The 21,605-nt window shown below is 46.3% G+C and overlaps 1 protein-coding gene across 2 annotated transcripts in view; it reads right to left on the minus strand.

Annotated features, from left to right (window-relative positions):
- The window catches only part of LOC134983484 (zinc finger protein 260-like), a 35,604-nt gene extending 18,478 nt beyond the window's left edge, over positions 1 to 17,126 (minus strand). The window contains exons 1-5 of one of the 2 annotated variants that reach the window (XM_063949153.1): positions 17,079 to 17,126; positions 16,048 to 16,079; positions 10,327 to 10,405; positions 10,111 to 10,212; positions 9,462 to 9,953 (exon numbers count right to left, since the gene is read on the minus strand). In XM_063949153.1, the coding sequence (XP_063805223.1) occupies positions 9,462 to 9,953; positions 10,111 to 10,212; positions 10,327 to 10,360 (628 nt within the window). In that variant the 5' untranslated portion in view covers positions 10,361 to 10,405; positions 16,048 to 16,079; positions 17,079 to 17,126. Of the gene's footprint in view, positions 1 to 9,461; positions 9,958 to 10,110; positions 10,213 to 10,326; positions 10,406 to 16,047; positions 16,080 to 17,078 lie in introns of those variants that run through there. The other variant, XM_063949154.1, reaches the window with a different exon arrangement.
- Positions 17,127 to 21,605: the final 4,479 nt, after the last annotated feature.

Genomic DNA, 21,605 nt, shown 5'->3' on the forward strand with positions numbered 1-21,605 from the left:
CCAAGTCGTTCTGAAGACTCAGCACCCCCCTCCGTTATTTATAACCTTACACAATTTGGTATCGTCTGCAAAAATTTACACCATGCTCCATAGACCTTCTGACAGGTCGTGAACAATAGTGGTCCTGGTACAGACCCTTGTGGCACACCACTTAGCACTTCAGTCCAATTCGAAAATGATCCATTAACCACAAAGCGCTGCTCCCTATTATCTAACCAATTACTGACCCAAGTGCATATTGTGCTCCCTAGCCCTATTCCTTGAAGCTTATAGATAAGACGCATGTGTGGTACTGTGTCGAAAGCTTTGGCAAAGTCTAAAAAGATGACATCCACCACCTTACCTTGATCAAAGATCGCACTTACTGTTTCATAAAAGCCAAGTAAGTTGGTTTGACATGATCTGTCCTTCACAAATCCATGTTGGTTCCTTTTAATGACCTTATTGAACTTCTGAATCCCTTAGAATACCTTCCAATACTTTCCCCACTATAGATGTAAGACTAACTGGTCTATAATTACCTGGTTTAGCTTTACTCCCCTTTTTGAATATTGGCACTACAGATGGGTCCACGTTTATCTTGACCTTTAATAGGATTAACTGAGACTGGCCAGTCGGACTTAATCCCCTGCTGTATTGTTCTCTGTATTGTATTGCTGCTGAGAACAATAGATGAAGGGTTTATGCTAATAAGTCATGTTGTGCCTAGGTGCAGAAAACTAGTCAATATAACAGTAGACCCATCTGTACTTCCGCTATACGCCAGTCTTTGGGAACCATACCTGATATAACTGAATCTTTAAAGATCAAAAATAGCGGCCTTGCAAGTTCAGAGTGAAGCTCCATAAGAACTCTTGGGTGAATTCCATCGGGACCCGGTGACTTATTAATCTTTACATTTATTAATCGGTCACAGACTACCTCCTCACATAAATAAGCACTTAGCAGTGGGACATTATCTTTGTTGACATTGTGTGTTAGTCCCTGCATTTGGTCTTCTCTTGTACATACAGTTGAAAAAAAACGAATTTAGTTTGTCCGCTATGTCATTATCATTTTTGATTAAGACTCCCAATTTGTCTTTTAAAGGGTCTATAGCAGGAATTGCCAAACGCGGTCCTCAAGGCACACCAACAGTGCAGGTTTTAGTGATATCCAGGCTTCAGCACAGATGGTTACATCAAAATAACTGAGGTACTAATTATGTCACCTGTGTTCAAGCCTGGATGTCACTAAAACCAGGACTGTTAAGGCACGTACACACTGGTCGATATATCGGCCGTTGTTTTGAATGGCCGATATATCGCGGGACCGTCGGCCAGTGTGTACGGCCGATACGCCTGTGAACTCCGTCGTTCACAGACGTATCGCGTCGGCCGCGCAGCACAGCCGACAGCCAATATATCTACCGATATATTGACGCGTCGCTGTGTGTGTACGGGGCGGTTGGCCGACCGCCCGTACACATGCTGCGGCGGCCGGCGGTGATTGACAGCTGGACTGGGCGGGTGTGTGTACATGCCCGCCCAGTTCATGACGTCAGTCCCCAACGGATCGGGCAGTGTGTATGCTGAACACACTGCCCGATCCGTCCATAGATATATCTGCAGATCAACTGATCTGCAGATATATCTATTAGTGTGTACCCACCTTTAGTGTGCCTTGAGGACGTGGTTGGGAAACACTGGTCTATACTCTCCTTTAATATCTTGCTGTTGATATACTTAAAAAAAAAATGGGATTTGCTTTGCTTTCCTTCGCTACTAGTTTTTCAGTTTCTACTTTAGCCGCTCTTATTTCTTTTTTGCATATTTTGTTACAATCCTTGAGCCAGTATAGGACTGCTTATGAACGCTGATATTGAATGAGACCATATCGTGGTCGCTGTTTCCTATGGGCTCCCCTACTATAATATTTGATACCAATTCCTCATTGTTTGTTAATACCAGGACTAAGATTGCATTGTACCAGTTGGTTCCTCGATTAATTGAATGAAGTAGATATCATTAGTGTGTGTAAAAACATATTACCCCTAGCAGTATCACATGAATGGATTTTCCAGTTTATCTCTGGATAGTTAAAGTCTCCCATCACTACTATGTCTCCTACTCCTGCTGCTCTTTCAATTTGCTTCAGCAACAATTCCTCATCAGACACATTAATACCAGGCGGCCTGTAGCATAACCCCAATAACTTTTTTTATTGCTTTACCCTCGCATGCAATTTCTACCCATAACGTCTCAACAGTATTTACAGTCCCCTCTTGAATATCTTCCCGTATATGAGGTTTTAATAACGGCTTTACATAAAGACATACCCCTCCACCCCGTTTATTTAAGCGGTCTCTCCTGAACAGCGTATAACCCTCTAGATTGACTGTCCAATAATGAGATTCGTCCCACCAAAGTTTCAGTAATGCCTATAGTATCATACTGTTTGCTTGCTGCGAGGATTTCTAGTTCCCCCTTTTTCCTGTAAGGCTTCTAGCGTTTACATACATACAATTAAGATCAGTATTTCCCCCTGTGCTAGGGGCATCATTCTCTTTATGCAGCAACGGTGACCCATAATCATTATTAGCTAGTGTTTTGGTAAAAACTTTAATACCCATGTTAATACTCTTGCCGGCTGCTCTTTCCCTACCCCCTACTCCTTCCCCCTTTCATTCACTACTGCCATCCCCAGTATTCTCACTGCATTGTCTTACTGACCTATAGTTTCCTACAGTATTGTCTTACTGACCTATAGTTTCCTTCAGTATTGTCTTAGTGACCTATAGTTTCCTACAGTATTGTCTTACTGACCTATAGTTTCCTTCAGTATTGTCTTAGTGACCTATAGTTTCCTTCTGCATTGTCTTACTGATCTATAGTTTCCTTCTGTATTGTCTTACTGACCTATAGTTTCCTTCCATATTGTCTTACTGACCTATAGTTTACTACTGTATTGTCTTACTGACCTATAGTTTCTTCTGTATTGTTTTACTGACCTATAGTTTCTTCTGTATTGTTTTATTGACTTAGTTTCCTTCTGTAATGTCTTACTGACCTATAGTTTCTTACTGTATTGTCTAACTGACATATTATTTCTTACTGTATTGTCTTACTGACCTATAGTTTCCTACTGTATTGTCTTACTGACCTATAGTTTCCTACTGTATTGTCTTGCTGACCTAGTTTCTTCTGTATTGTTTTACTGACCTAGTTTCCTACTGTATTGTCTTACTGACCTAGTTTCTTAGTGTATTGTCTTACTGACCTATAGTTTCCTACTGTATTGTCTTACTGACCTATAGTTTCCTACTGTATTGACTTACTGACCTAGTTTCTTCTGTATTGTCTTACTGACCTATAGTTTCTTCTGTATTGTCTTAATGACCTATAGTTTGTCTTACTGACGTATAGTGGCTTACTGTAGTCTTTCTGACCTATAGTTTCCTTCTGTATTGTCTTGCTGACCTATAGTTTATTCTGTATTGTTTTACTGACCTATAGTTTCCTTCTCTATTGTCTTGCTGACCTATAGTTTCTTCTGTATTGTCTTACAGACCTATAGTTTCCTATATACATAGTTTTCCTGTCTATGTATGGTAGTTATGGAAGGGATACCTACCATACATAGACAGTATATATAAGACTCAGCGTCTCCCTTCTGAAAATGATAATGAATAAGGTGTATGTGTGGATACCATGCACATGTAACTGATTCTATTTACAGGAAACAATAGGGAGAGCCCACGGCTGTCTGGCATTGTTCTAGATGGTAAAGTATTACACATATGAATATATTTCTTCTAAATAAAATATTTTTCACCCTGATTGATATAATACTGATAGTAAGACAATTCAGTCAATAGTAATCTTTCTTTTAATTAAGTAGGATCAATTTATATGAATTTTTAGTGTATATTTCCTAAAGGTTATATTTTAATTGCAATTAAATTAACAAGAGTGCTCCCAAAAAAACGTCCGAACTTACAGTCTACGGACCCAAAGGTATCAAACTTGTCAAATTTCACGAACGTGTGGGCTGAGGACCACGTCGCCGCTCTGCAAAGTTGAGTAGTGGAATTGAATGGGAGCAGCATTTGGAAGGCATGCTGTTCCTTGTAGTGCCAATGGGAGATCCTGGGGGTGACTCCAGGGTAAGTTAGCTGTCTGTCTGGAAGTGTTTTAGTAATAGCCTTTATCATGAGGCCTACTGTGACAAATTACATGGCCCTATGTGGGCACTGCTATTATGTAGGTTAGGACTGCTGTATCAGAGAAGGCGTGACGTGGCTCAGCAGCTAAACATGTGTTTGCAAACATTTGTGACTAATTCTCTGAATTTTATTACCAGATAGGTTCAGGTATGGTTACAGGGTCATTTTCAGCGTGCGGAAGGGAATTTGGGGGAGTGGATTTGCACCCACTCCTCATTGTCTGTTGAGTAGTGGAAACACATCTGGCAGCCGCCCATGAGGCACCCACTGATCTGGTGGTATGAGCACCCGTCTGAACCGTAACCTGTTTGCCACAGGAAATATAAGCTTGCCGAATGGCAAGTCGAATCCATCTAGACAAAGGCTGCTTAGATGCTGGCACCCCTTCTTTGGCCCATCATAAAGAACAAACAATGGTCCGACTTTCTGAAGGACGACGTAACTTGTACATATACCCTTAAAGCTCAGACAACATCCAAGGACACTTCCCCATCTGCGAGACCCTGAAAAGATGGGACCACAATTGGCTGGTTTACGTGAAACAAACCTTAGGAAGGAAACCTGCTCTTGTACGGAGTTCTGCCCTATCCTCATGAAACATTCATAGGACTCTTACACGATAAGGCTCCCAACTCAGAAACCCGCCTGGCCGAAACCAAGGCAATCAATAATGTGACCTTCCAAAAGAGATATTTCAGGTCTGTTCTTGCTAACGGCTCAAAAGTTGGAGATCTCAAAAATTCCAACACCAAATTTAAGTCCCATGGCGCAGTGGTAGGACTAAAAGGGGGTTGTATCCTCAGAACCCCCTGTAAAAAGGTTTGAACCTCTGGCAAGAATGCTAACCGCTTGTTGAAATAGTATAGAGAGAAACGAAATTTGAACCTTCAGAGGGCCTAGCCTCAGTCCTACATCTAGACCGGCCTGAAGGAAAAGTAGAAGTCTGGATAAGTGGAAGATCGTTGAATTCCACCCACATTCTTGACATAAGTCCATGTACCTCTTCCAAATCCTGTAGTAGTGCATGGCTGTGACCGGCTTCCTAGCGGCAAACATTGTAGGAATGGCCGTTCTTGGTATCCTTCCGTTTCTTAAGATCCGGGTTTCAATAGCCACGCCGTTAAACGCAGCCTGTGCAGGTGTGGGTGTTGGAACAGTCCCTGAGATAGCAGGTCCTCCCTCTGAGGTAACCGCCAAGGATCTTCCACTAGTAACCCTCGCAGGTCTGAGTACCAACTCTTGCGGGGCTAATCTAGTGCGATTAGAAATGCCCACACTCGTTCTCGTTTCAACCGTTTCAGAACCCTGGGTATGAGTGGGAAAGGTGGAAAAATGTAAACCCTCCTGTAACACCAAGGAAGTGTTAATGCGTCCACTCCTTCTGCTGCTGGATCTTTTGTCCTGGACACATATCTAGGCAGCTGATGGTTTTGCCAAGACGCCATTAGATCGACTTGAGATAGACCCCATCTCCTCAACACCATTTCGAAAATCCGTGGATGTAGGCACCACTCTCCCGGATGCATGTCCTGGCGGCTGAGATAATCTGCTTCACAGTTTTCTACACCTGGAATGAACACTGCTGAGAGGATGATGTTTCGCCTTTTTGCCCACAAAAAGATCTTTGTGGCTTCCTTTAACGCCATCCTGCTCTTTGTTCCTCCTTGATGGTTTATGTAAGACGTCATCGTGACATTGTCCGACTGTATCTTTAAGTGTTGACCCATGACTAGGTCTGCGGCTAAGAGAAGCACATTGTAAACTGCTCTCAGTTCGAGAATGTCTATGGGTAGGCTGCTCTCCTGTAACGTCCATCCTTTATGTCCATGGATACCATGACCCCTCCATGTTCTAAACCCACAATAACTGACTGGATTTATTCCATCTTGAATCTGCAAACCATTAGGAATTTGTTCCACTAGGACGGCACCGCAACCTCTGAGAGTGGCGTCCGTTGTCAGGATCCTCCAATCCCAAATGCCGAATCTCTTGCCTGCTGCGAGATTCTTGTGCAACGACCACCAAATCAAGTAGGTTCGTATGTGTGGTGGAAGCTGGATTCTTCGATGTAGAAGCCAGTGCGAACCTGCTCCCTGAGCAATGAGTTTCATCTGGAATGGTCAGGAATGAAGTCCGCCGTACCGGAGAGCTGCGAACGGCGCCACCCTCTTCTCGAGAAGTAGCACAGAGGTGTAGAGAACCCGTCTGTGTCCTTAGTACCTGAGCCACTAACCTCTGTGGGTCCTAGATCTAGTTCTCTGGTAGGAATACTCTTAATTGTATCGTGTCCAAGATGAAATCGAGGAAATGAATCTGTGGAGTTGGCATGTGGTTGGATTTCTGGAGGTTCACAATCCACCCATGTTGAATGAGAAATTGATGAGATGCCTGAGCATCCTTTATCAGCTGTTTCTGAGATGAGGCCTTGATCAGTAGATTGTCTAGATAAGGTATGATCGTGACCCCTGTCTCAATCCTGTCACCACTATTGCTTTGATCTTTATAAAGATTCTTGGAGCTGATGATAGACCGAATGGCAGAGCCCTGATTCGGTAGTGATCCCACACCGGTGCAAATCTTAAGTAAGCTTGGTGAGACGTCCAAATCGGGATATGAAGGTATTTTGCACTACCAAAAGTTTTGAATAAAATCCTGTTCCTCATTGAGGATATGGGACTGGCGACTTAACCCTTTGTATGCAGGAGTCTTTGAAGTTGCCTCCTGTAACGCTCCTGCTCACAACGGGCACCTAGGCCCTCGCGCTGCAAATAAATGGACCGTGTGGACGCTCTTGTAAACTATCCTATAACCCTGGGAAATATCTGGATGATCCAGACGTCTGGTGATGTTTTGGTCCAGGCGTCCCGAAAACCTTCCAACTCTGCGCCCCCCAAGGGGGACCCCAGGTGAGCAGGAAAACCATCATACCACGGGTTTGTCAGCAGGTCTGCCCTGCTTTTCTGGTGTCGACTGTGAATGACCTCTACCTCTGGTTCCACGAGTCTGTTGCTCCAAAACCTCTTCTGGCTCGGTACGACAGCGATCAAATGAATTTAAACACTGGTCCCGAGCAACCTCCTCTAACGTGTGACGTGGTGCTCGAGTAAGAAGTAGGTAGAAAGGTAGATGTCACTGCAGTTGCTTGTGAAATCCACTTGTCTAACTCATCAAACATCATCTAACCCCCAAATGGAATAGCCTCTACTCTCTATAAAAGGGGAGCGGCGGAGGAGCTGCGCTGCTAGCCTACCAGGTCTTAAGTTATAAGGCAGCAGCGTATGAGAAGCCGCTGCTGCTTGTTCCCCCGTCATCTTTTCCAGCCCTCCGCGCCCTCGTACTAGCGCCGACGGTGGGAGGAAGTGTGCGGGGGATATAGCCCGGGTCCCGGCGAGTGCAGGAGAAGCTGCGGCTGCAGCCATGAGAGATATGTCGTTTCAGTGGGCGGCGGCGCTCTTTTCAAGCGCCCCGCTGTGTGTTTAAGAGGCGGCGGTATACGCTGCCGCTGACAGCCGCGCTGCTTCTCCCTCAGCCCTCTGTCGGTAGAGGAAGGAGGGCGGGGGAGCTGACATGAAGCGGGAGTGTATAGACGGCCAGGGAGTGTTTCAGACCGATTGTTCTGTCACAGCGGCAGCGGAAGGAGGGGGCAGCGGGGAAGCTGCGCTGCTGAGTCCCAGGGCTAAGAGCCAGAAGGTAGCAGCGTTGTGTGCGGTCCGTGGGAGGAAGTCTGTCAAACTGCCTCCTGGATCCATGAAGAAGCTATGGTTACCGTAAGTTTAACTGTAACTAGGGCCCCTTTACAACCAGTACTCACTGCTGACTCTGTGCTCCGGATTTTCTGAGGAGAGATGCAGATCCCATTTAGTAAGGATCATTGTCTCTCTATTCTTAAGACTTTCGTCCCCCTTTACATTAGGTTAACTCAGTCTCAGTACTGAAATGGAGGAGGAGCTCCCTTCTTGTGCTTGTACCTCCTTGGCACAATTTTTCAAACTGAGGGATGTGAAGGGGGAGGAGCCGGCTGTGCAGACAATACTAATTTTTAGATTGTGCCACACCTCCGGTTGAAAGCTTCACACCCCTACTGTATAAGACTCCAGTGTCCCCTAGTGGATGAAAGAGAAAGGATGTTTACTTCTTTCTTTCCCAACCGCTTTTCTATGCAGAAGGGAAATATCTGCTGTTTATTGAGAGATGCTCCCTGTAAGGAATATAGAAATTTGCCACTTGTAGCTGAACTTGCAAAAGACCCCTCCCAATTTGCATCAGTTAAATTAAAGTCTCCCATGATTATGACTTCTCCCTTTAAAGCCATTTTAGTGATGTCCAACAATAGATTCCTATCCAAATCCTGCCCCTGGCCAGGTGGTCTACAGATCACCCCAATGCGAATAATGTCCTTCTCCACGGTTTCTGTGGTGACCCAAAGGGCCTCAGATTTTCTTCAATGTTTTGTGTCAATTGAAGTAGCATTTATGCTTTTTTCCCACATACATTGCTACCCTTCCTCCTATACTGACTATTCTATCCTTCCTAAATAAATTGTATCCTGGTATAGCTATGGCCCAGTCATGATTCTCATTGCACCATGACTGTAATTGACACAATATCCAGGTTATCCTTGGTCATTATCACAATTAGCTCTGGAATTTTGTCTCCTAAGCTTCTAGCATTTACACACATAGCTATAAGAATTATGTTTGTGCATCTGTTATTAGTAGCCATGTCCAGACAGTACAAAATAAATGACAAGTTTAAAGTTGAAATTACCTGTTTCGTGATGTTGCTCTGTATTTGGTATTTGTTTTTTTAACTAATCAGGAATCACACTCTGTCCTTTACACCACGACTACACCTCGCTAAATGTAAAGATATAGTAAACCTGACCACAAATGGCCAAATAGGTCTACTATATACAAGGAGTTATTTAATACGTGCATCATCTAACAAAATGAAGGTTATTTAATAAAAGGTTGCTAAACTGAGAAATTTAGATCCCATACAAATTAGACGCTACACAAAAAACACAATACTACTTATATATGATCCCTAAAAATAAACTTCTGCTTGTTACTTTTAATAACACTATAGTGATGTGTGTAATAACTCTCTTCATCTGATGTTTGTCATGGATAGCCTTGTGTTAAAAACACCCAACTGAGAACAGGGCTGATGGCGGAGGAGGGCGTAGAATAAAAGATTGCTGTAGTGACTGAGCAATGAGAATATGTGACTTCTGTAATAAGTGTTTATTACTCACCTGTGCTGATATCTGTAGGGATCTCCTCCTCCTTACACTGCTGATCACCCCTCACATACGTGTCTTCTTCTCCCTCTGTATCTTCTTCCTTCATATCAGTCACATATGTCTCTTCTTCTCCCTCTGTATATTCTGCCTTCATATCAGTCACATACGTCTCTTCTTCTCCCTCTATATCTTCTGCCTTCATATCAGTCACATACGTCTCTTCTTCTCCCTCTGTATCTTCTACCTTCATATCAATCACATACGTCTCTTCTTCTCCCTCTATATCTTCTGCCTTTATATCAGTCACATATGTCTCTTCTTCTCCATCTATATATTCTGCCTTTATATCAGTCACATACGTCTCTTCTTCTCCCTCTAGATCTTCTGCCTTCATATCTCTCACATCCGTCTCTTCTTCTCCTTCTGTATCTTCTGCCTTCATATCTCTCACATCCGTCTCTTCTTTTCTCCTTATAGCTTCTGCCTTTATACGAGAAAGATGTTCTACCTAAATAACCCAAAAAATACAATGGCATTTGCATATTGTTTGATTAAATTGAGGTGAAACAGTATAATATTACTGTACTATACGCACACAGCTTCTCTGAACATCATATAGTGACAGTCACTTTGGTGTATTGGATGAGACCCTAAATCCCACCTACCTGATCCTCCTGTGGGGTCCTGTGATTCTCCTCTGTACAGTCCTGGGAATACAGAGGATGGGGACATCTCTCTGGTGTATCTCTGTTACTGTGCCCATCTGTAGGAGACACACAGTGACTGAGTACAGTGTTTATATGTGATTATCAGATGATGTGTGTATATAGGGGGCCCCCATACCTGCTCTCCCTTGTACAATACATGACAGTCTTACCCAGTGATGTGAGGGGGCGGTGATTCTCCATCATCACGTCCTTGTACAGACCCCTGTGCTCTTCTATATACTCCCCCTCCTGCATGGAGACATAGACAGTGACATCCTGACACCTTATAGACACCTGACACACAGTGATACAGTCATCACCCAGACACGTCCCCTGGTGTTACTGTATAATGTCCCATTCCCAGCAGTCACCTCTCCAGTCATCACCCAGACAAATCCCCCGGTGCTACTGTATAATGTCCCATTCCCAGCAGTCACCTCTCCAGTCATCACCCAGACACATCCCCCGGTGTTACTGTACTCCCAAGTCTCCTCAGACCCCAGTCATGTCCCTGTATTATTACTATAGATATAAGTGATGTCACTGTGACACTCCCGATCCCCTCATCTCCCCAGTCATGTCCCTGTATTATTACTATAGATATAAGTGACGTTATTGTGACACTTCCAGATCCCCTCACTTCCCCAGTCATGTCCCTGTATTATTACTATAGATAGAAGTGACGTTATTGTGACGCTCCCAGATCCCCTCACCTCCCCAGTTATGTCCCTGTATTATTACTATAGATAGAAGTGACGTTATTGTGACGCTCCCAGATCCCCTCACCTCCCCAGTCATGTCTCTGTATTATTACTGTAGTACCCTAGTGATCTGAAGGCCTTGGGACACTATGAGGGGCAAATCAATGAATGAATGTGTAGCTCTATAAGGTAATAGAGATGCTGCCAACTGATGTATACCACATATGTGATAATAACTTGGATCTTTCTAGTGATCCAATAATGTATAGTGTTTATGCATGTTATTATTCTGTGCCTGCTGAAGGTGAGGGGACTCTGGTAAGCGTGCAGTGCGCGGGGGAGATCGTGGAGAAGCTTCCAGAGGTCCCGTGTGCTGAGAGAGGTGGCTGGGTGCATGTAGTGGTGGTTTTGTTGGTGGGCTGACTAAGGGGAGAGAAAAAGGCTGGCGGCTGAGACAAGGGAGCTTACAGGAAGGCGGTTCCCTGCGAGTGAGAGAGCCCCTGTGGGGGAAAGGAATTGGATGTCTCCCGCTGCGGGTGAGAAGCGCTGTGTTAATTTCCCCTGGTGGACGCCGAGCAGGGACGTCCCGGTGCCTGGTTGTCACGGAGAGTGCTGGCAGGCGGAGCGCTGGCGGGGCAGGCTGGTACATGGGAGGAGACCGTAGTGCAGGCAGCAGCTACCAGGAGTCCAGCAGTAGCAGACAGTTCCCCCCCCCGAGGCAGAGCTGTGCCCCTCATCCCATCCAACCCGCAGGGAGAGCCCGGTTGTTGGTGGAGGAGTCGGGGGGAGGTCCAGACCGGGCACACTATCATTGTAAGTGCAGGATGCCCCCATATAAATCCTGCTAATCTGCATACTTCCCTATCATCCTTTAACTATTACAGTACCAGCCCCCAGCACAGTAGCACAGGGACCAGCAGCATCGGTGGATCTGAGGAGTATGAATATCACCTCTAGAGACTCCATATCCATTAGAGCACAGGTTCTCAAACTCGGTCCTCAGGACCCCACACAGTGCATGTTTTGCAGGTCTCCTCACAGAATCAAAAGTGAAATAATTAGCTCCACCTGTCGACCTTTTAAAATGTGTGAGTAATTAATACACCTGTGCACTTGCTGGGTTACCTGCAAAACATGCACTGTGTGGGGTCATGAGGACCGAGTTTAAGAACCACTGCATTAGATAATGACCAGCAGGATAGCAGTCATAGAGTGCGGTGGTGTATAATGATGAAAGCAGCTCGGAGAGGGCGCAGGGTCACCTAAACTTGGAAATAATACACTATGGAGACTAAGTACCCCTCACCTATCAGAGACAGGTGCCAATAACAGTGACTTCTGTACGTTCTGGAGCCACCCCCACGGATCTACAGTGGGGCTATGCTTATACTGGGACAGGTAACACAGATCATCACCCCACTATATGTAACGAGTAGACCACGGGTGTCATGGATTCCAGGGTGGAGAGCTCCACGTACTACCTTCCTGTTTCAGGTTGTCTAGGAGCGCTACAATTAGATCTTCCATGGAAACCATGCTATTCATTGCCGTGAAGTAGGCATTGCTCAACAATTGTGAGGACAATTGCTCCTAGTGGATACCCATATAACCCAGAGTACTTCTTATACACAGACATGAAAGGGCCCCAACCGTGCACGATTATAGTAAGAGAACCTGGGTGGTTTTTCAAACGCAGCCCCACAACTTTCTTATGGAATCATATTTTTTGTATTGCATGCATTACCTTATGTATAGGTGGGGTATATTATTATGTATAGGTGGGGTATATTATTATGTATAGGTGGGGTATATTATTATGTATAGGTGGGGTATGTTATTATGTATCAGTGATCGCGCTGAGCCTAAAAAAAGTGGGTCCCAGGGACCCTTCACTTTTAAAAATTGGGGTCCTACCTGTCCTATTCTGGGTCCCATCGGAATGAAGGTTATTAATCTTATTAATTATTCAAATATGAAACCCCACAACTTGATTTGGACACTACAAAAGTGTTGCAAGGGGAAGAAGGGGGTGACAGCTCTGCTGGGCTGTGTAGTATACAGAACACTGCTCCAGAGCTGTACCTAGACATTTTGGTGCCCTTTGGCAGAGAGTGAATTGGTGGTCCCCCTCCCATATTGGAAAGTATGGACAGTGCGCGCCGAAGGCGCGCTTAAAAAATGTAAGGGTCTGGCTTTGTGGGGAAGGGGCTTGGCCACATAATAGTACCAATTCACATTACACCACAGAGTAGCGCCGCTTATACACATTACACCATGTAGAACCACCTATACACACTGCGCCAGGTAGAGCATATTAATACACATTGCACCAGTTAGAGCACATTATACACATTGCACCAGGTAGAACCGCCTATACACACTGAGCCAGGCAGAGCACATTATACACATTGCACCAGGTAGAGTACATTATACACTTTGCGCCAGGCAAAGCACATTATATATACACATTGCACCAGGTAGAAGCACCTATATACACACTGAGCCAGGTAGAGCACATTATACTCATTGCATCAGGTAGAACCACCTATATACATTGCGCCAGGCAGAGCACGTTATACACATTGCGCCAGGCAGAGCACGTTATACACATTGCGCCAGGCAGAGCACGTTATACACATTGCGCCAGGCAGAGCACGTTACACACATTGCACCAGGTAGAGCACGTTATACACATTGCGCCAGGCAGAGCACGTTATACACATTGCGCCAGGCAGAGCACGTTATACACATTGCGCCAGGCAGAGCACGTTATACACATTGCGCCAGGCAGAGCACGTTACACACATTGCGCCAGGCAGAGCACGTTATACACATTGCACCAGGCAGAGCACGTTATACACATTGCACCAGGTAGAGCACGTTATACACATTGCGCCAGGCAGAGCACGTTATACACATTGCGCCAGGCAGAGCATGTTATACACATTGCAACAGGTAGAGAACGTTATACACATTGCAGCAGGTAGAGCACGTTATACACATTACACCAGGTAGAGCACGTTATACACATTGCAACAGGTAGAGAACGTTACACACATTGCGACAGGTAGAGAACGTTATATACATTACGCCAGGTAGAGCACATTATACACATTGCGCCAGGTAGAGCAGTATATAATTGCCACTGTGGGTGTGCATGTGATGGTCACTCTGTGGGTATGTGTTGGGAGGGTGTATGTTGCCCACAGTGGAAGAATTTGGTGTGTTTATAATGGACACTGAGGAGGTATGGGCAGAGTGTATGATGGGCACTGCCCCATCCTCCATATCTGCATCATTAGCTGCCGACACTCTCTTCCCTCCCACACACATACGCTCCCTGTTAGTTGATTATAAGTATGCAGCCAGAGAGACACAGGCTTCCTCAATGATTGCGCTGCGCTGGCTAGTGAGCAGCCACTGTGTGTCATAACACAGCCCGCCCCGGCGCCTGCTTGCAGCTGCTTCTTACTGTAGTTTGGAGCAGAACGGCGAGTACGCTGGCGGACAGGGAGGAGGGACGTCACATCTCAGCCGCACTTGAATGGGGAGACATTGCCGGCAGCGCGATTGGATGGGGAGAAGCTGCGGGCAGCGCGATTGCACAGGGAGAAGCTGCGGACAGCGCGATTGGACAGGGAGAAACTGCCGGCGGCGATTTAATGGCGAGAGAGGCACTGAAGAACGGTATTGGCAGAGACGCACTGGTCAGTTAGAGACAGCACGTCTTACAGGACCCGCTCATTTAAAAAAAAACAGTCCCCCTCTGCTTGTAGCACGTAAAAACGCGCCATAGCACTTATTTTGCAATCACTGCATTATACACATTCCACCAGGCAGAGCACAGGGGAAGGGGGGAAGTTATTACACACACAGGGGAAGGGGGGAAGTTATTACACACACAGGGGAAGGGGGGAAGTTATTACACACACAGGGGAAGGGGGGTGGGGGGGAAGCAGTTATACACACAGGGGAAGTGGGGAAGTTATTACACACACAGGGGAAGGGGGGAAGTTATTACACACACAGGGGAAGGGGGGAAGTTATTACACACACAGGGGAAGGGGGTGGGGGGGAGGCAGTTATACACACAGGGGAAGTGGGGAAGTTATTACACACACAGGGGAACGGGGGTGGGGGGAGGCAGTTATACACACAGGGGAAGGGGGGGAAGTTATTACACACACAGGGGAAGGGGGAAGTTATTACACACACAGGGGAAGGGGGGGAGTTATTACACACACAGGGGAAGGGGGGGAGTTATTACACACACAGGGGAAGGGGGTGGGGGAAGTTATTACACACACACAGGGGAAGGGGGGTGGGGGGGGAAGTTATTACACACACACAGGGGAAGGGGGGCGGGGGGGGAGTTATTACACACACAGGGGAAGGGGGGTGGGGGGGAGGCAGTTATACACACAGAAGAAGGGAGGAAGGGGCAGTTATTATACACACTGGGGAAAAGGGGAGGGGGGGCAGTTCTTGTATTCCTCCAGTATTACCCTGCTCCTGTGCCCTGTGGTGTTTCAACAGAGTATCGTGGAAGAGGGGAGCGGGTGACAGGGTTTAGATTACAATACAGAGCGGCAGGTTAGAGGGAATGAATGGGGCGGGTCTGGTCCTGCAGGAGCTTCCCCCTACTCCTCTCCAGCCCATATGACCCTCATGCTGTAGCACCCGCAGCCGCCTCTTGTCCCTCCACTTACCGCTGGCATCTTCCTGCTTCCTCCGCTGTCTGACTCCTGTAGGTCGCTGGAGGGGCACCGTGGATTTCCTCAGCCCGCCCGCGGAGGTCACAGCCCTAGCTACGGCCCACACACACAGCAGGATGATTCCTGTCATGTGCGGCGCGCGCGGAGCAGACGGTGAGGAGAGGCGGGGCGGGAGAACACACAGACACACTCTCACAGGGTCTCCTCCCCTTCCAAGTTCCTCCCTCTGCTGCCGTGGAGACGGAATCTGACTGACAGCGCTGCTGGTCAGAGCGCGTCCTGCGGGACCCTGGGTGTTTTTATTTTTGAGTCCCCTCAATCAATTATTGGGTAAAATACGCGCCATAGCGCATTTTTGCGATCACTGATGTATAGGTGGGGTATATTATTAGAACGGTTCATGGTTTGAGTATTATATGATAGAACTGTATAAAGTGGCCTATAACTTCTTGCATATTAAAACTAGTATACTTACGGGTGGAACTGTCTCCGTATCTGTGGAAGAGCCTGAAATCACAAAGGAAAGGTACGATAGGTAAATGTGCATAGTCCTATCTGGTTACATCACATACTAATGTTATAGGCGACCACTACAGGGGTAGTTTAATTCCTAAGCGATTAGAGTATTGGGCTCTGAATAGCTTGGGTGGAGGCACATTGCACATATACACTGTATCGCCAGGTAAAAAAGGGGTTACATTACTATAGATATAAGTGATGTCCCTGTACACTCCCAGGTGTGTGATATACATTTGCTTCATACTAAGCAATATTTTCAATCCCCAAAATTACATATAATAAAATTAATAATAATAACGACACTAAAGGCTGCACCCCAGTATAAAAATAATAACAGATGTCTTTAAAAGCAGGACACATCAGGCCATTCCTCCTGTATTGTAGGACATCACCACCACTCCCAATGTATAATAATAATACCTGGACACCACAAGCCGCTGTCCCTGTACAATAACCGTACACAAAAACCTGCTCCCCCTGTATAACAGTAATAGCAACAGGACACCACAGGCCGCTCCCTCTGTATAATAATAACAACAACAGGACACCACATGCCGCTCCCCCTGTATAAAAATAATAACAACAGGACACCACAGGCTGCTCCCTCTGTATAATAATAATAATAATAATAATAATAATAATAACAGGACACCACAGGCCACTCCCTCTGTATAATAATAACAACAGGACACCACATGCCGCTCCCCCTGTATAAAAATAATAACAACAGGACACCACAGGCTGCTCCCTCTGTATAATAATAATAATAATAATAATAATAGGACACCACAGGCCACTCCCTCTGTATAATAATAACAACAGGACACCACAGGCTGCTCCCCCTGTATAGTAATAATAATGACAGGACATCACAGGCTGCTCCCCCTGTATAGTAATAATAACAGGACACCAAAGGCTGCTCACACTGTATAATAATAATATCAGGACACCACAGGCTGCTCCCCCTGTATAGTAAGACGCCATTACCTGATCTCCACGGACACTGGGAGGCTGCAACAGTCGACGAAAACTCACTTCCTGTATGTGGAACGCACAGTACGGAAGTAAGGTGGACCGCACAGACAGGAAGTAGGGTATGATTGGCACAGGCCGCTTACTGGTTGCTGGCCCCTCCCCTCCTTCACCCCGCCTACAGCCCCGCCCCCTGTAACGATTATTACTGGACATGTCATCAGTGCAGGAGGCCGGCGGCCATTTTCTTGTAGACCAGTCTGGCAGCAGCAATAGGTTCCCTGGCCGAGTAGTGACGTCAGGAGCGGCGGCCATTTTCCCCTGGTCTGAGCTCCGCCTTCCTGCTATCAATCCCACAAGGCAGCAGGAGCAGAGAGCAGCCATTGCTGTGTCTGGCAGCAGGTAATGATATTATTATTATTATTCTATAGGCTGAGCAGCTCTGGTGTCAGGTTCTGTACTACAGGGGGAGCAGCCTCTGGTGCCTTGTTATAGTGCAGCTGGAGCAGCCTCTGGTGCTGCATTATCCCTGTACAGGTGGCTGACACTCTAGTGTCCTATTACCGTAATACAGGTGGCGCAGACCCTGCCGTTACCGTAATACAGGTGGCGCAGACCCCGCCGTTACCGTAATAGAAGTGGCGCAGACCCCGCCGTTACCGTAATACAGGTGGCGCAGACTCCGCCATTACCGTAATACCGGTGGCGCAGAGCCCGCCGTTACCGTAATACAGGTGGCGCAGAGCCCGCCGTTACCGTAATACCGGTGGAGCATACCCCACCCTTACCGTAATACAGGTGGCGCAGACCCCGCCGTTACCGTAATACAGGTGGTGCAGACCCCGCCGTTACCGTTATTCTATACATATAATGGCATTGTACTATACAGGGGAGTGCTATGTGTTGTCCTACTCTACAGGGGGAGCGAACTGTGTTGCCCTTCTATACATGGGGAGGTGCCTGTGGTGTCGTGTTAGTATTATTATATAGGGTGAGCTGCATGTAATGTCTTTCTATACAGAAGGAGCGGCCTGCGTTGTCATAATATACAGGGGTAGCATCCTGTGTTGTCATAGTATACAGGGGGAGCGGCCTATGTTGTCATAGTATACAGGGAGAGCGACCTGTGCTATCATAGTATACAGGAGGAGCGGCCTATGTTGTCATAATATACAGGGGTAGCATCCTGTGCTGTCATAATATACAGGGGGAGCGACCTGTGTTGTCATAATATACAGGGGTAGCATCCTGTGTTGTCATAATATACAGAGGGAGCGGCCTGTGTTGTTATAATATACAGGGATAGCATCCTGTGTTGTCATAGTATACAGGGGTAGCATCCTGTGCGATCATAATATACAGGGGTAGCATCCTGTGTTGTCATAGTATACAAGGGGAGCAGCCTGTGTTGTCATAATATACAGAGGGAGCGGCCTGTGTTGTTATAATATACAGGGATAGCATCCTGTGCTGTCATAGTATACAGGGGTAGCATCCTGTGCGATCATAATATACAGGGGTAGCATCCTGTGTTGTCATAGTATACAAGGGGAGCAGCCTGTGCTGTCATAATATACAGAGGGAGCGGCCTGTGTTTTCATAATATACAGGGGTAGCATCCTGTGTTGTTATAGTATACAGGGGGAGCCGGCTGTGTTGTCATAATATACAGGGGGAGCATCCTGTGTTGTCATAATATACAGGGGTAGCATCCTGTGTTGTCATAATATACAGGGGTAGCATCCTGTGTTGTCATAGTATACAGGGGGAGCCGGCTGTGTTGTCATAATATACAGGGGGAGCATCCTGTGTTGTCATAATATACAGGGGGAGCCGGCTGTGTTGTCATAATATACAGGGGGAGCATCCTGTGTTGTCATAATATACAGGGGTAGCATCCTGTGTTGTCATAATATACAGGGGTAGCATCCTGTGTTGTCATAATATACAGGGGTAGCATCCTGTGTTGTCATAATATACAGGGGTAGCATCCTGTGTTGTCATAATATACAGGGGGAGCCGGCTGTGTTGTCATAATATACAGGGGAAGCATCCTGTGTTGTCATAATATACAGGGGTAGCATCCTGTGTTGTCATAATATACAGGGGAAGCATCCTGTGTTGTCATAATATACAGGGGGAGCCGGCTGTGTTGTCATAATATACAGGGGGAGCGACCTGTGTTGTCATAATATACAGGGGGAGCGACCTGTGTTGTCATAATATACAGGGGGAGCCGGCTGTGTTGTCATAATATACAGGGGGAGCGACCTGTGTTGTCATAATATACAGGGGGAGCGACCTGTGTTGTCATAATATACAGGGGGAGCCGGCTGTGTTGTCATAATATACAGGGGAAGTATCCTGTGTTGTCATAATATACAGGGGTAGCATCCTGTGCTGTAATAATATACAGGGGGAGCATCCTGTGTTGTCATAATATACAGGGGTAGCATCCTGTGTTGTCATAATATACAGGGGTAGCATCCTGTGTTGTCATAATATACAGGGGTAGCATCCTGTGTTGTCATAATATACAGGGGTAGCATCCTGTGTTGTCATAATATACAGGGGTAGCATCCTGTGTTGTCATAATATACAGGGGTAGCATCCTGTGTTGTCATAATATACAGGGGTAGCATCCTGTGTTGTCATAATATACAGGGGTAGCATCCTGTGCTGTCATAATATACAGGGGTAGCATCCTGTGCTGTCATAATATACAGGGGTAGCATCCTGTGTTGTCATAATATACAGGGGTAGCATCCTGTGTTGTCATAATATACAGGGGTAGCATCCTGTGTTGTCATAATATACAGGGGTAGCATCCTGTGTTGTCATAATATACAGGGGTAGCATCCTGTGTTGTCATAATATACAGGGGTAGCATCCTGTGCTGTCATAATATACAGGGGTAGCGGCCTGTGTTGTCATAATAAACAGGAGGAGCGGCCTGTGTTGTCATAATATACAGGGGGAGTGGCCTGTGTTGTCATAATATACAGGGGGAGTGGCCTGTGTTGTCATAATATACAGGGAGAGCGACCTGTGCTGTCATAGTATACAGGGGTAGCATCCTGTGTTGTCATAATATACAGGGGGAGTGGCCTGTGTTGTCATAATATACAGGGGGAGCATCCTGTGTTGTCATAGTATACAGGGGGAGTGGACTGTGTTGTCATAATATACAGGGGTAGCATCCTGTGTTGTCATAATATACAGGGGAAGTGGACTGTGTTGTCATAATATACAGGGGTAGCATCCTGTGTTGTCATAGTATACAGGGGGAGTGGACTGTGTTGTCATAATATACAGGGGGAGTGGACTGTGTTGTCATAATATACAGGGGAAGTGGACTGTGTTGTCATAATATACAGGGGTAGCTTCCTGTGCTGTCATAGCATACAGGGGGAGTGGACTGTGTTGTCATAATAGACGGGAGGAGCAGCCTGTGGCATCCTACTCTACAGGGGGAGCGGCCTGTGTTATAATATTCCTTTCTTTCCTCACACTCACTGCTTGACCCATTCCAGTCTGGCTTCCGTCCTCCCCACTTCAGTGAACTGCCCTTACAAAGGTCTGCAATGACCTCCATGCTGCTAAATCCTACTCTCTACTTATTCTTCTTGATCTCTCTGCTGCTTTTGACACTGTGGACCACCCTCTCCTACTGCAAATCCTTCACTCCATTGGTCTGCGTGATACTGCTCTCTCTTCCTATCTGTCTGGCCGTTACTTCTCTGTCTCCTCTCATGACTCCACCTCCCCCCACTTCCACTAACTGTAGCTGTCCCCCAAGGTTCTGTCCTAGGTCCTCTTCTTTTCTCTCTATACGTCCTCACTAGGTAAGCTCATTCATTATTTTGATTTCTAATATCATCTCTATGCTGATGACACTGAAATCTATCTTTCCTGTCTCCGGACCTCTCTCTTGCTCTCCTCACTCGTATATTCAACTGTCTCTCTGCTGTCTCTGTTTGGATGTCCCAGCGCTTTATTACACCTAACATGTCTAAGACCGAGCTGATCATCTTCCCTCCCTCCCGCATAACCTCACCTCCCACAATGTCATTATCTACTGATGGCACTACTATCTTCTCTAGCCCCCAAGTGCGCTGTCTTGGTGTATTCCTTCCCTCCTCCCTCTCCTGTACTCTCCTCCTGACTGGCAGCCCTAACACATACATATCTCCACTCCAATCTACCCTCAATGCTGCTGCCTGGCTCATCTTCCTCACCAAATGTACTACGTCCACCTCCCCTCTCCTACAAGCCCTTCACTGGCTCCTGTTAAAGCTGATTAACTTACAGGACGAAAAAGCAACACCTGATTTCAATAAAGTTCCAGCCGCTGCGGCCGCTGAATATAATCCTTAACCTCTGTACTGTTTACGCACCTTACGTACACAAGCTAGCACCGTGTATGCACTATGCGTACTCATGCCGAACGGGCGTAATAAGTACACACTTTATGTACACAAGCCTACATGCTGTGAGCACAATGCAGCAGCCCGAGTGGCTGAGATACACTTTAAACCTTTA

This window comes from Pseudophryne corroboree (genome assembly GCF_028390025.1).
Source record: "Pseudophryne corroboree isolate aPseCor3 chromosome 3 unlocalized genomic scaffold, aPseCor3.hap2 SUPER_3_unloc_16, whole genome shotgun sequence".
Classification (NCBI taxonomy): domain Eukaryota; kingdom Metazoa; phylum Chordata; class Amphibia; order Anura; family Myobatrachidae; genus Pseudophryne; species Pseudophryne corroboree.